A 16,271-nucleotide genomic window follows, 5' to 3' on the forward strand; every position below is an offset into this window, starting at 1 on the left:
CAGTGGCTGGGGTCTGGGATGAGAGAATTTGGGGGTTGATGGAACTGTTCTATACTTTCATTGTGCTGGTGCTTACGTGACTGTCTGTGTTTGTCCAAATTCATAGAACTGTGCACTAAAAGACTGCATTTTACTGCAGGAAAATTGTCACTCAGAAATAAACATCTTTTTTTTTTTTAAATATTTAATTTATTTATTTGACAGAGACAGCCAGCGAGAGAGGGAACACAAGCAGGGGGAGTGGGAGAGGAAGAAGCAGGCTCCCAGTGGAGAAGCCTGATGTGGGGCTCGATCCCAGAACGCCGGGATCACGCCCTGAGCCGAAGGCAGATGCTTAATGACTGAGCCACCCAGGCGCCCCAAAAATAAACATCTCAAACTATGTATTTATCAGTTTCATGATTTTCAAGGTGATTGTCTACCTTTTAAAAAGCAAACGTCACTAGCCTTGATCATTTCAACAAGGAGCATACTAGCATCATTATGTGAGGATGGAGGGAGGGAGGGATGGATGAACGCAATGAATGAATGAGTGAATGGCAGGTTCTCAGGGGAGATATTGGGCACCACAGCCTCACTGGCTTGGGTCTGAACGCTGACTCTGTCACTTCCTCTGGCTCAGGCCTTGATCATTTCAACAAAGAACATACTAGCATCATTATGATGGCTCGGCAACCACCCTTGTCTGCTCACTGCAGCTCCTGGAGAAGGGAACTAACGTTCAGTGAATGCAGGCAAGGCACCAGCCTGTGATCCCCCAGTGCACCCAGCATCCTCCAGCCAACCCGGCTCCTATAATGAACCAGCTGTTTAGGGTCTATTTTCCCTGCTGGACTGTGAGTGCCAGAAGGCAAGGGAGTTCCCAATCCAGACCCTGGATTCCCAATGCTAAGCAGGTACCAAATAATCAACCATCTAAATCACAACATGGCAACAACAACAACAATATCAGCGCCCAGATCCATGCGTCTACCATTTGTCAGACATTATGTTACGTACCTTCCATAGCCATGCCATGAAACCCTCACAGACACCAACCAAGGCGGACTGCATCATCGCTAGATGCATCTCACTCAGATGAGAAAACTGTTAAGTCACGTGGTTTGGCAGCCAACATTTCCTGAGCGTTCACCACGTGAGCACTTTATGTGCATGATGTCACGTAACGAGATGGTCCAAGTTCAGGCAGCCAGTAAGTGAAAGACACCCAGACTGCCCCATGCTGAAGGCGACACTTCCCCTGGACCCACTCCTGGCTTTCGGCTGCTTCCTCAGGCTCTTACCAAGGCATTCAAGCCCCTCGTGCTTTGGCCTATCTCTTTGCTCCCTCCCCACCCCATCTTGTTCTATGGAATGCAGTTCTAATGGAACTGCGACTGTCCCCCAACACGCCATGCTGTGGCCTCCCCTGCACCTCCACCCAGGCTGAGGCCTCTGCCCGGAATGGTGTCTCCTTGTCCTTACCCAACAGGCAGACTCTGAGCACACCCTCAGAGTCTAACTCACACTGTCGCCTTCTCCAGGAATCCGTCGTGACAGTGTCTTGTTCACACCTGTGCATCTGTCTGCCCTGCTAGACAGCGAGCCCCCGAGGCCCCGGAGAGCATCCCTCCCCTCTGAGCCCCAGTGCCTGACTCCGAGCCCTTTGTCTCCTAAACGTTCCACAAATATTTGCTGAATGAATGCTCAGCTCTTTATTTCACCGGCGCTGAATAAACCCCAAAGCCTGGGGCAGCTGCTGGAATATTTCTGACTTCTCATCTCGCACATTTCAGAGAGATTCCTTTTTTCTCTAATTGTGAATTCCATCTGCTCCTTTAATTAATGAAAATTCAGTTCTATGCAAATGTTTCTTCCAGGATCATCCTTCATGAGCAACCTCTGGGAGCTTACTCATCAGCCTGTTCTCTGAATCCATGTTTGGAACATTCTGGGAGCTTGTTATTGGGCCTTTGAACTGAACAGTACAAGTGAACAAAATCGACAAACCTGCCACTTGACCTCAGGAGTTTACAGCCCTGGGAGCTGTAGGATTTGAATTTATTGAGCGAGCTCTCCCTCATCCTGTCTTCCCCAATAAACTCCCACTGCCTGGTACTGACAACCCCGCTGGTGTCTGAAAATACATCCATTTGGCACCCGCTAAATCCCATAAAAACCTCCCCTGTGCACCTGTTTATTAATTCAGGACTGAAGCTCCTCTAAATGGAAGGACACCCGGAGCCCCAAATCCTACCTACACTTGGGACAATAAACTTTTTTCTTGTCTGAGAAATATGGCTTTAGGACACAGGAATGCAATGTCAAAAGGAGCTTGGTGTCGTGGCAAAAGCATGGGCTTTGGACCATGTCGACATGGCTTCCAATTCTGGCTCCCTCACTTGCCAGCTGGGTAACCGTGGGCTGGTGAATTAACCCCCCTGGACCTTAGCTTCCTCATAGCTAAACTGGAGAGATGCAGAAGCTGCAAGTGAGTCTTCTGAGGCTTCAAGCCAATGACAAACAGGCAGCAGGGTCACAGTACATGTTGGTTTTCTTCTCCCTCTTGGCGGTGGGGCCCCTGTGGAGAGTGGCCAGCTGGGTCACCAGTGGTCTGCTTTTCCAGAGGCTGAGAGCCAGGACATCAGTGGGCAGCCAGGGAATGAGACTGGGGCAGGCCCGGTGGGGTCTCTGAGCAGGGGCTGGGAAAGTCTTCTCTGCATGGTGGGGAGCAGAGGCAGAAGAGAAAGGGTCGGTACAAAACCGCCTTGCAGTTCTCCAGTGATCTGGGCTCTACGCTCCCGGAGATTGCTCTGTTTTTTTTGGGAACAGCCTAAAGAAAGTCAGAACTAACTTTATAGGGTTATGGCAGCGGCTCCAAATGGGAGCTGCTTCTCTCCATGTCATCGTTCTCTCCTCACCGCCCCCTGGAGACGATGGCTCCTTCCGCTCTACCCATTCCTCCTGGCACGGTGTCCCCTCGGCCTCGGGCTTGGTGCTCTTCTCTCCTGCATCCTCTCCTGTCCCCGCCTTGGCTTTGCTGCATCTCAGTGTTAGTAACTTCCCAGTCCACAGATGCTGTCCGCAACACTCCAGAAGCCTGGACAGCATCTCCCAGAGACACCTCAAATTCAAACTTGTGACTCCCGGAACCCCGCACACCTGCGGCCCCCACTGTGCGACTCACACACCTCCACCGGAAGCCTGAGCAGCAGCCTAGCACCCCTTTCCTCCCATTCTCCTACACATTTGTCCAGTCAGTGTCTCCTCGGACGGACTGGCCTCAGCTTTGGAACCTTCTGGAAAGGGATTTCAGAAAGACCTTCAAGAGTGAAAGCCTTATTGGTGTAAGTGTTCAGCATCCCAAAGGGACTATCTGAGGAGAACAGATTCACTTGTATGCAAACCTGGTGTCTGTGCTAACCTGGGTCTGACTCTCGTCACCGATGTCTGCCTGGGTGGGTCCCCCCTCAGCCCGTTTCCTCCGCTCTTAAGTGGGAATAAATAGTTGTGCCTGCTTCGTGCTTGTGAGCATTAGATAAAGCTGTGGATGGAAAGAACTTAGCTCAAGGGCTGGGCACATAGCAAATACTAAGAAGTACTATTTTTACCATGACTTGTGGCCAAACTTCATTTATTTACTTTGTTTAGTAAGTAAGAGATGACTGACACACGTGGTGAATCCTGGGAGGTGACGACATGATTTTCGACTCTCCGCAGACCAACACACATAAACGGACAGAGAGATGAAGAGCTAAGCCAAAATCCATGAGGAACACTTACTACAAAATATAAATTGTCCCCCCACAAGCCCCAAAATGTAAGTGCATGGGAACAAACCAGCAACAGTGACAAGACTCCCATGGGAGGGACTTCTGTACAGAAGGAAACAGAGAGAAGAAACAAGGCAGCATATGATGGACCAGAGAAGAGAGCTGCAAGACAGCCAGTGAGATCTGCAGGGGGGCCCAGCTGGCCAGGTGGGGAGCAGTGGCTAAAACCTGGAAGAACTTGTCTAGTCCAGTGTCAGGTGGGTGAAGGGGCCCGTGGTCAGCTCTGCAGGAGCAGGTCAGTCTGGAACCCCAAATCTCTGTCATCCTCCAGCTGGCGCTCCCTTCTAGAAGGAGCCCCAAGGAGAAACTGTTGGAAGTAGAACCAAAACTGAGCGGGATGGGGACCCTACAGACACAAGAAAGAGAAGCTCCAGACAAAAGTAGGCAAGTAGAACGAACCAGGAAATCGCAGACAGCAAGCTGCCTTGGGTTTGGACACTTCATGAAAACAACAGAAGACGTTCAATGAGAAAAGCTACCCTGAAGGATATCATCTTCCAAAAGTTCAGGAAAACTAATTTCACATTAAAAAAAGAAAAAGAAACATTAGGGTATCAAAGTCAAATTCCATGCAAAGTTATCATAAGAGGAAGGAAAATAAAGAGCAGAATAACACACTTCACAAGGATGATTAATCAGAAAGATGTGTCCCCATCCCCCACCAAAAAACAACAGGGAAAAACTGTAGCCTACCATTTCAAAAGCGTTTAAAGATGGGGTGGTGGGTTGTTTCATTAACGGTTTCCGGATGAATCAGGCCTTCTGGTATCCATTCTCCTCTTTCCCCCACCCACGTGGTCTCTGGTTTCGGTCACGTGACTTGCTTTGGCCAACTGGACATGAGGAAATGTGAAGCAAGCAGAAGCCTGAGAAGCATGTGGGAACTGGGTTCTCCTTCTTGAAACTACTGCCACCACGTGAGTAAGCTCACTGTGGTCCCTTGGCTGATGAAAGACCATGTAGAGAAAGACCCATTCCACTCAGCTGTCCTCGCTGAGCCCAGCCCCCGGCGGACCCACCAGGGGGATGAGTGAGCCCAGCCTCAACCAGCCGGGGAACCCCTCAGTCAAATGGCAGATTGTGAGAAACAGCACATTGTCGCTGTTCTAAGCCACTACGTGTTTTTTTTTAAAAACGTTCATTTAAACAACTGATGAATCACTGAACACTACACCAAAAACTAATGATACTATATGTTGGCTAACTGAATTTAAATGAAAAAAAATGTTCACTTACTATATCTCCAAACTTATTTTTTAACTTCCTTCCTTTCTTTATTTTTTATTGAAGTATAGTTGACATACAATGTTACATTAGTTTCAGGTGTGCGACAGCGATTCTACAACACGTATCTTACGCTCTGCTCACAACACTAGCTGCCGTCTGTCGCCACACGACACCAACACAGTACCACTGCCCATCTTCCCTGTGTGGTGCCTTTCATCCCGTGACTCACTTATTCCCTAACTAGAAGTGTGCACCTCCCACTCCCCTTCACCCACTCTTCCCATCCCCCTCCCCCTCCCTCTGGTGACGGTTTGTTCTCTGGGTCTGTTTCTGCCTGTTGTTTGTTCGTGTGTTTTGTTTTTTAGATTCCACATATGAGTGAAATCATATGGTACTTGTCTTTTTTGTAGGACTTATTTCACTGTGCAGAATATCCTCTAGGTTCATCCATGTTGTTGCGAATGCCGAGATCTCATTCTTTTTTATGACCGATACTCCATTGTGTATACACCACATCTTCTTTATCCGTTCCTCTACCGACGGACACTTGGGCTGCTTCTGTGTCTCGGCTGTTGTGAATAATGCTGCAATACAGGTAGGGACGCATACGTAATGCGCTTCAAATTACTGTTTTCATTTTCTTTGGGTAAATACCCAGTAGTGGAATTACTAGGTCATAGGGTAGTTCTATTTTCAACTTTTTGAGGAACCTCCGTACTGTTTTCCACAGCGGCTCCACCAGCTTGCATTCCCACCCACAGTGCGCGAGGGGTCCTTTTTTTCTGCATCCTCGCCAACACCTGTTGTTTCTTGTTTTTTTAATACTACCCATTCTTCAGGTATAAGGGAACATCTCCCTGTGATTTGATTTACATTTCCCTGATGATGAGCGGTGGTGAGCATCTTTTCATGTGCCTGTTGGCCATCTGTTTGTCTTCTTTGCAAAGATATCTATTCAGGTTCTTTGCTCATTTTTAAATTTATTATTATTGTCGTTGTTGTTGTTTTTAGTATTTTGGTGTTGAGTTGTATAAGTTCTTTACATATTTTGGATACTAACCCTTTATTGGATATGTCGCAAATGTCTTCTATTCAGTAGGTTGTCTTTTTGTTTTGCTCATTGTTTCCTTCACTGTGCAGACGCTTTTTATTTTTTTTTATTTTTTATTTTTTTAAAGATTATTTATTTATTTATTTGACAGAGAGAGACAGCCAGCGAGACAGGGAACACAAGCAGGGGGAGTGGGAGAGGAAGAAGCAGGCTCCCAACAGAGGAGCCTGATGTGGGACTCGATCCCAGAACGCTGGGATCACGCCCTGAGCTGAAGGCAGACGCTTAACGACTGCACCACCCAGGTGCCCCGACACTGTTTATTTTTATTTTGATGTAGTTCCAGTAATTTAATTTGGTGTTTGTTTCCCTTGCCAGAGCAGACAGATCTAGAAAAATGTGATTACGGCCCATGTCTCTCTGCCTGTGCTCTCTTCCAGGACTTCTACGGTTTTAGGTCTCACATTTAGGGTCGTAATCCATTTTGAGCATATTTTTGTGCACGCTGTAAGAAAGTCATCCTGCTTCATTCTTTTGCATGTTGCTGTCCAGTTTTCCCAGGACTATTTGTTAACAAGACTGTCATTTTCCCATTGCATATTTTTGTCTCCTTTGTCATAGATTAATTGACCATATATGCATGGGTTTATTTCTGGGCTTTCTATTCCGTCCCACTGATCTGTGTGTCTATTTTTGTGCCAGTCCCATACGGTTTTGATCAGTACCGTTTGTAGTATATCTTGAAATCTGGAAATGTGGTATCTCCAGTTTTCTTCTTCTTTTTCAAGATGGCTTTGGCTATTCAGCAGTCTTTTGTGATTCTATACAAACTTTAGAATTATTTCTTCTAGTTCTGTGAAAAATGCTATTGGTATTTTGATAGGGATTGCACTGAATCTGTGGATTGCTTTGGATAGTGGGGACATTTGAACCATGTCAGTTCTTCCCATCCATGAACATGGTTTAAGCCACTAAGTTTTGACTTGCTTTGTTATACAGTAATCAATAATTAATACAGATATGAAGAATTAAGAATTAATATAGACATTAAGAAAATAATACAAGACATGAAAGAACAACATAAATTGGAATTTAAAAACTCAGAAATCAGGCAAGAGAACTCAGGAGAAAAATTAGAAATAAAAGGGAAATTATTTCAGTAATAAATATTTCACTAGAAAGCATATAAAGCAAATAAACACAACAGGTAATCTTTAAAAGAAAGAGAAAGAGAAAAATGGGGAAAATTTTAAACTAATAAAGGAAGAGATACAAAGATTTGAAAAAAACAAATATTGAAAATTTATAAAGACTCCACATTTAAATAACAGGCATCCTTAGAAAAAACGAAAGTAAGGGAATGGAATGCTTACTAAAAATGATACTTCCATCAAAGGTCCTAAAGAAAAACCAAATTGAAAATACACATTGGAAAAGCAGCACCGTGTACCTAAGAACACGGACCCTAAATGACCAACACCAAGGTTATATTCTGGCCACACTACTGGACATTAATACAAAAGAAGATACGGTTTTGTTTGTCTGTTTTTGCGTGTTTTTGCCCAAGCCTGAAGCAAGGCTTTCTGGCTGGGTAGGAGTTCTCTAGAAATCACAGGAGGAGAAGGTCTTCCCCGCAGACGGGACAGCAAGGATGAAGTGTGAGAGAGCCCAGCACATACTGGGAATGGCTGGGGCCTGGTGTGGGGCTGAAGGACGGGAACGCTGGGGCCTCAGCACTGGTCCTATGGCACCTCAAGGGGCCTGGAACACTCACCCATGTAGGGCTTGGTCCCGGCCATGGAGGAAGCCTTTTCTGCTCCTTTCACGATCGTCGCTATGTTGAAGTCTGTGATGTGAACGTGTCCTGCAGATAAAGAAACAGAAACCCCAGTTAGCAAGAGCTGCAGGCAGCTGGGCTGGCTCCTTGTCGGTTTAAAGCTGTGGACTCTACGGTGTGTGCAAGAGGAACATAGTAGAACTTCTCCTTATAATCGTGTTTTATCTGATACTCTGAAAATGTCTAGTTTTGGCAGAATTATTTACAGTAACCAAACTTGGGACAAACTTAGGACAACCTAAGTGTCCATCAGTGGATGAATGGATATAGAAGATGTGGTCCGTATATACAATGGAATATTGTTCAGCCATGACGGAGAAGGACCGCTTGCTGTTTATGACAACATGGATGGACCTTGAGAATATCAAGCTAAGTGAACTAAGCCAGATGGAGAAAGGCAGATACTACATGTATCACTTACATATGGAATCTAAAAAAAGCTCATAGAAGCAGAGACTAGAAAAGTGGTTGCCATAGGCTGAGAGGGGTGCGAGAAGTAAGGAGAGTTTAGTCAAAGGTACAAACTCTCGGCTATAAGATGAATAAAGTTTGAGGATTTAATGTACAATGTGGAGACACAGTTGATAGCATTGTATTGTACAATTGAAATTTGGGAAGAGAGTAGAACTTGCATATATATACACAGGAACACACCCACCCTAAACACGTCTATGTTATGTGCAAGTTTTATAATCTGAATTTTTTGGCGGCACATGCATATTACTTATAAGTAAACAAAAACGATAATTGATAAAAAAAATTGTACATATTAAATTTTGGAGGCACTGACTCAGGAGAGTAAAAGCTCATGGTAAATGGACGAGAAGGGTGAGTCCGGACTCCCTTGCTCAGGAAGCTGAGTGGTCATGGTGGGGGTGGAAGGGTGGAGAGGGTTTTCATGCCTAGAGGACACTCTTGTTCCACTGTTTGTCTATGGTCAGTGGGGGCCTTAGTTCTGTACCCGAGGAATCCCACGGGGAGAGGGCTGGGGATTGAGACCACCTTCCATCCAGCTTAAAGTAATGGCAGCACATGGGACATGGATAGGCTGGGTGCCCCTGCACGTAAGTGTTCAAGAAACCTGAGAAGGAAGTAAGAGGGACAGAGGAGGAAGGAGACAAGAGATAAAGAGAAGCAGGGAAGGAAGGTGGGTGGGAGGGAGGAAGGGACATCCTGACAGTTGGTACTGGCCTTCTGCGGAACTCGGTACATAAAAGAAATCCAATGATTTTAGTAATTTATTTGGTAATCGGACTTGACCTGGAACTTCTCTTCATTGTTCTATTTATTCCACTTAGCAAGAATATTCATGTTTTGATAGAAAAATATTAATGTATTTGATTACAGGGTGGTCCCCCTTAGTGATTCATTTAACCCCTGTGGACGTATTACATAATATACGGTATATGTTGTTTTTCAATACTATTATCTACAGACATATTATTTTCATATTAAGATATGTATGATTTAATATAAATGTTTTTAAATCTGAGAAATTCGAGGTATGAAAACATATGTAGCCCCACAAGTTTCAAGTAAGAAACGCTGGCCCCGCAGCTGTGAAGCATCCGTAGCACCGTTACGTCACATTTTGTCCCGCAGTGCTCCCGTACGGCACGCAGGCTGTCTCCAGGTTTGGTTGCTGATGCGTCGGTGTTGCTATCGGGTCAGCAACAGCATTCTTGAGCACAGCATTACGTCCCGGTACTTCCACTGGGACTAAATAAATCCCCAGAAGTGGGATTGCAGGGTCAGAGGGTTTGCATACTACGTTCCAAACAGTTATAATTTATGGTACTTTATTATTATTTTCTATTTTTTTAAAAGATTTTATTTATTTATTTGACAAAGAGAGAGAGAGAGAGAGCACAAGCAGGGGGAGCGGCAGGTAGAGGGAGAGGGAGAAGCAGGCTCCCCACTGGGCAAGGAGCCAGACGTGGGGCTCGATCCCAGGACCCTGGGATCGTGACCTGAGCTGAAGGCAGACGCTTAATGAAAGAGCCACCCAGATGCCCAATTTATGGTACTTTAAACAGGATATGAGAGTTTGTATTTCTCTGCATTGTTACCAGCACTGTAATCAATGATTTCACTTGTTGCAAATCACACGGTGAGGAACGATATCTCACTGCAGATAAGGCTGCACATTTTCCACATGATCAGTCCCAACCCTCCAGGGAACTGTCTAGAATCCTGATCAATTTTCAATCAGAGCTTTGTCTGTGAGATACATTTACACTTTGCCCTGTGTACTGTGAAGATCTTCTCCTAGCTTACTTTTTGTCTTTGGACTCCGTTTACAGTATCTGTAGCCATACAAGAGGTTTGTGGGGTTTTTTTTGAAAATATACAACAACTTTATTTATAAATGTTTGGTGGTCCTACCTCGCTGGGTTGAGAGTCATCTGTTTTTTTTAATATTTTTTTATTATATTATGTTAGTCACCATACAGTACATCCCTGGTTTCCGATGTAAGGCTCGATGATTCGTTAGTTGCTTATAACACCCAGTGCACCATGCAATACGTGCCCTCCTCACTACCCATCACCAGTCTATCCCACTCCCCCCCCCTCCCCTCTGAAGCCCTCAGTTTGTTTCTCAGAGTCCGTAGTCTCTCATGCTTCATTCCCCCTTCTGATTACCCCCCTTTCTTTATCCCTTTCTTCTCCTACAGATCTTCCTAGTTCTTATGTTCCATAGATGAGAGAAATCATATGATAATTGTCTTTCTCTGCTTGACTTATTTCACTTAGCTTAAATAGTTTATTTTTTAGTTTGACTGTGTTTTCCTTATAATTTTCCAGAAGCCTATTCCACCCCCAAGATTTTATCTATCCTTCTATATTTTAATACTTATATATCTTTTATATTTAAATCTTCCAACCATAGATATATAAAAATAGAATATCGTTTTGTTACACTATAGCATTCTGATTTTATTTCTTCCAAATAGATAGCCAATTGTCTCAACAATATTTATTGAAAAATTCAGTCTTTCCCAATAACTTGTGTGAGACCTTCATTTTATATCAAGTTCCACATACATGTAGCTCTGCTTATGGATTCTCTCTTCCGTTCCATGACCTGTTTGCTGCTGGGCCAGGACTAGATCAGTGTGATTACAGATTTGAGGACTATTCCAATACCCGATAGGAGCGGCTAACCTTCACTGTTGTTTCCTTCCAGTGTTTTCTTGGTAACTCTCAGACATTTACTCCTTTGAGACAAGTTGTGTCCAGTTTTAGAAAATGCCCCCATTAAGAGTTTGATGGGGATTACATTGACTCATGCATTCACTTGAAAAGTGTGGACGTGGGACTTTTCCAGGCAGTGTCATGCCAGGCTTTTCACTCAGATCCTGCTTGATTCCTTCAAAATACATTTGGTGTTCCTTTCATTTAGGCCTTGTAAATTCCTGGGCACATTTACTCCTGGGTTACATAGTTTTGGTCACTCTTTCGAATGACAATATTCTCCATTTCTTTTTCTACCTAGCTGTTTTTAGTATAATAAAAAGCTGCTGAGTTATGCTTACTTATCTCCTATTTGGCTACTCTCTTAATCTTTCATTGCAAAAGCTGTTTGTTATCTCTCAAAATCCCATTTCCCCCTCCCCGACAGCAACGGACTCCATAGTGGGGTTCAGGGCTACCCCACTAATAGCTCCACTTCCTGGCTCCCCTGCAGCCCGCTGTGGTCACATGACCAAGCCTGGCCAATGGGATGCGAGCAGGCTGATCTTTACCCCTTCCAGGATATTTCCTTTGAAAGAATTTTCATTCCCTTCTTCCTTCCACCTCCCTTCCATTTTGTGGCCTGTTATGTGGCTTTGGCAGAACACTTCTTGCCACACAGATGAGGAACAAGATAGAAGGAGCCTGGGCCCCTCTGAACAACCACGGGAAAGAGATTGGACTCTATTCTTATTTCATTTTTTAGTCTTTGAAAAGCAGTTCATTTGTCTCTTAATTTGTACAACCCCTTATTAATTTTGATAGCTTTTTAGTGGAGCCTTTCGGTGTTCCTAGGCCTAGAAGCTGTGATGACCCTCCTTCCTTTGTTAGGGGGCTCAGAGCAGCGTGGTTAAGAACACAGTCTGGGGTGTTGGATTGCTGAAGAACAAATGGCTGTGCTACTTTGGTGGGCATATGCTGTTTGCGGTCACTCCTATCTCCTGTCTTAGCAATTACTCGTCCCTGCACACCTGGCTTTGAGAGTGGGGCATGTGGCTCCGTCTGGAAACAGTCACGCTAACCTTACCCTTTCACTCTGGCATTTGACTCAGGGTTAGGCATATGACCTAACTGGTGCCCATGAATACTAGGGCAGATGATTTTCCAGAGGGTTCAAGAAATAAAGGCTTTTCTGTCTTTTTATTCAGGAGGTACCTAAAGTGATATTCTGTCTTTGGCCAGTGTGAGGTGGGACTATGACCCCAGAACGGTAAAAGCTATTCACTAGCATAAAGAAAGACAGTCTAAAGATGAAGATTATCCATGGAGAAGATAGAGTGGCAAGCATAGAAGGGAAATGGTGCCAGAACCTGATCGAACCATGCCTGAAAAACACTGGCATCGTGGTCAATACAGCCACTTACCATGAGATTTGGACAGGATACTCCACTCTGTAATCTTCCAGTTCCTCAACAGGAGAGAGGAACTAATATTAATAAGTACATTATGGGGTAGTTGGAAGCATTAAACAGAGCGGTCAGGGACTGAGATGGTGACATTTGAACAAGACCAGAAGATGGGGGCCAGGGTGGATGTGGTGGAGAAAGCCACTGGACCACCAGGGAGGACTGTGCTTCTGCCAGCACAAAGGCCATGGAGGGGCTGGCAAGGAGGCCAGAGGGAGAAAGTGGGACAAGAGCTCAGACAGAGAAAGGAGGGGCAGACTGTGCCAGGCCCCCAGGGCTGCAGGGAAGACAGTGGCTTTTACTGCAAGTGAGATGGTTTTGAGAAGCAGCCACAGAGCTGACTCACTTCTGAATATCACTTTGCCTGCTGTGAATGGACACAGGGCCGAGGCCAAAACGGGAAGGCTGACAACCAGGGAGAAAAAATGCAGCCCCCTGTCTAGTTTTAGCCACTGTTACGTAGGGTTGCATAACGGGTATCTAATTGGTGCCAAATCTCACGGTAATCCTTGCAGTACTCGTCAGGAGGCTAGGATCACCCGCAGGGTTACATGAGAGGAACCTCAGGCTGCAGAGACCAGGGAGCTGGGCACGGTCATGCAGCTGATCTGCAGGAAGGCTCAGTGGGTCCCCGGCCTCGTCTGGGGTGAGTGGTTCCCTGGGCCCCCTGGTGCCCCTTGCGGAGCTGAGCCGGACAGCCCTGCCCTTGCTTCCTCCTGGTCCTCAGGGGGTGTGAGGGCTCTGGCGGACAGCTCTGCAACAGACCCGCTGGGGCTCCCCCGGGAATTCGCGCCCAGCAGGCATGACAGACAACAAGTCCCACTTCTGCTTTCCGTGAACTGTGCTAACTGATGAGCTGTAACCTCCCAGCGAGCTTCCTTGAACAATTGAGTGAAGATGTGGGAGAGTGAAAATTAGTGCCATACAAGGCCTCCTACGGGTTCCTTCTCAGGAGAGTGGAAATTTACTACAAAATTTGCAAATATGAACTGAGTTTTAGGCTACTTGCTTTCCACAGGTTGAAAACATTCAAAACTCAGCAAGAGGAGGAGCTCAAGATGTTGCGTGAGACCCATCAGTACAAGTGTTAATATTGGTATCAATAATCAGTAATCATTCTGCCAGCCCTGGTACGCACCCTGCACGCCAGCCACGCTTCTCTCCTCTCTCCGAATGCAGGGAAACGCATCTCACCTCCGAGCCTTTGACAGTGCTTGGAATGCTCATCCCTCTCCTCTGCCCGGTAGACTTCCGTTCATTCTTCAAAACCTGGCCCCGGAGTTCTAGTACTGGTGGATGTGCATCTACCCTTTGCTTGAATACTTCCACCAACAGGAAACTCACTACCACAGAGGAGAGTATCTGACTGTGTCTTAGTCAGCTCAGGTTGCTAAAACAGGATACCATAGACTGGGGGGCTCCAACATCAAAGATTTATTTCCCACAGTCCTGGAGGCTGGAAAGCTGAGGTGAGGTTGCCAGCATGGATGGATTCTTGGTGACAGCTCTCTCCCTGGTTTGTATGGCAGGTTTCTTGCTGTATCCTCACATGGTGGAGAGAGAGAGCTCTGTCCTCTTCCTCTCCTTAGAAGGGCACCAATCCCATCATGGAGGCTCCAACCCCATGACCTCATCCAAACCCAGTTACCTCCCAAAGGCCCCAGCTCCAAGTATCATCACACTGGGGGTTAAGGCTTAAACATGTGAATTCTAAGTGGGGGACACAAGCATTCCACCCATAGCAGACTGATTTAGGCCTCTCGCCTGGGCCCTCCACTCCCCTCCAATGTCATTCCCATTGTAGCAGCCACTATATTGTATCTGTTACCTTGTCTGTCTCCTTGAGGCTGAGAATCTTGCCTTGCTCATTTCCGTCTCCAGTACCTTAGCAATGGCCTGGCCTGGGAAAGGTATTCATCAAGTGTTTGTTGACTGACTGATTGACCAAATAAGAGACTGAATGAAAGAGATATGGTGAGCAAATCCTATCACCTTTCTTCATTCCCTACTGCTTAGAGCCATCACAATACTTACAGGAGTTAACAACATTCCATGTCAACTTTCGACTGTGAAGACTGCAGCAATGTCACTTTCTCAGCCTGAACTCAGAGGGTGGGACAAGCCACCCCCTCCATGAGTTTTGTACTCACGGGTGTTAGTAGCAGGGTTGGTGCTATGAGGAGTTGTAACCAGGGCTATTTTCTGAGATACTTGACAGCCTTGTGATTTTGACAGCCTTGTGATTTTCAAGGACTCTCGCCCATTTCTTCAGGCAGGGACTAGTTATGGAGTGCATCCAGTCTGCTATCACGGGAGGGGCTTGAAACTGCAGCGCCAGGGATCTGTGTCATGGACTTAGGGGTGCGGATGGTGGGAATTACATGGCGCTGAAGACCCACCCACAATCCCTCCCCAGGGCTGTAATTGCCTTGCCACCACCCAGAGTCACCTTGGTGCCACCAGTGACTACCACTTCGCAGGCTGGCTCCAGCACCTCCCCGACGTGTTCGGGGAGAAGGCACCCAAAGCCTTCTTGAATTTCGCTGCATTTTCATTTCCTTCCTCCACAGCTACGCTGCACGAATATCAGTTTCCGGTCCACCGTGCCCCTTGCCTTCCCTTCTCCCCTCTCAGGCCTGTAATGAAGTCCCCCCCGGGAGGGTATTTACCAAATGTGTGAGGGCAATGCACTCATCTCATTGAGACCCACAAGCCCACAGCTTGGAGAAGACGGGTACGGCTGGAAGGGGACAGTCAATGTGGAATGGCAGTCTGCGTGTTGGGGCAGAGTGAATTCTCTCTGGATCTGTCCTCTGGACACCATACTTGAACACGTTGCCATGCCTCCCTGTGAACTCCTGGGAGTGGGTGCTGGGGTAGTGCCACTAGGGGGCACTAGACCGGGAGTGTGGATGGAAGGCGCTCGGCTTACAAGGGAAGATCACCTCCTGCATTATTCCCTGCCTGTTTCCCTTTCATCATACTTGAATTTGGAGTAAAGCTTCTCGTGGACATCTGTCCCCACCTTCCCCAGTTTACAGGGGCTATGTCATGCCTAAGTGGAGGCCAGAGTGATACTGCCCAAGAGAAGCAGCTGGAAGCCCCCTGGGGATGAAACCAGAGTTGATGAGACCCACAGCAGGCTCCGGGCACCCGCTGGTAATTACTGTACTTCTGAGATGTCAGTGTGATGTCACGCTGGCCCTGATCTTCCACTCGGGCTCACGCACCCCGGGTACTCTCCCATCCCGCTAATCTTCATGGACGTCAGAGTGAACTTATTGCAGGACAACAGAAAAGAGAAAGAAAAAGAAGAAGAAACCAAATCAAATCCTATGGCACAAGCTTATCCGGGCTTCATCGGGTGACAGCAGCAGGAAGACTGACTATTTCAGAGCATGCCTGCCTGATAAGAAGAAATGTCCCTTTGGTTTTCTTTTGTTGTATTTGGATTGGTGTCCTCCAGTGTCTTGGTCATGGGGCGGGATCCAGGGACCCAAAGATCCAGGGATCCACAATCTGATCGTGGCTTCATAAAGCACTCCTCCGCAGGATTGGTGGCCGGCTCATCTACCCCGGGGCATCCGCCTCGCCCAAGGCTTCTGTGGGAGCAGCTCTCAACAGTTCTGTTTCCCCCTGTTTTCTCTCCAGCCACCAGGTTCCTGGGTTAGTCCCTGCCACGTGGCCAAGGCCACCCCACCAAT

The 16,271-nt window shown here is 46.5% G+C and overlaps 1 protein-coding gene across 1 annotated transcript in view; it reads right to left on the reverse strand.

The window, feature by feature from the left end:
• STK32B (serine/threonine kinase 32B) overlaps positions 1-16,271 on the reverse strand; it is a 375,736-nt gene that overhangs the window by 48,350 nt on the left and 311,115 nt on the right. The window contains exon 6 of the mRNA XM_057309658.1: positions 7,865-7,954. Coding sequence (XP_057165641.1) covers positions 7,865-7,954 — 90 coding nt within the window. The remainder of the gene's footprint in view (positions 1-7,864; positions 7,955-16,271) is intronic.

This window comes from Ursus arctos, unplaced genomic scaffold (genome assembly GCF_023065955.2).
Source record: "Ursus arctos isolate Adak ecotype North America unplaced genomic scaffold, UrsArc2.0 scaffold_9, whole genome shotgun sequence".
Taxonomy (NCBI): Eukaryota; Metazoa; Chordata; class Mammalia; order Carnivora; family Ursidae; genus Ursus; species Ursus arctos.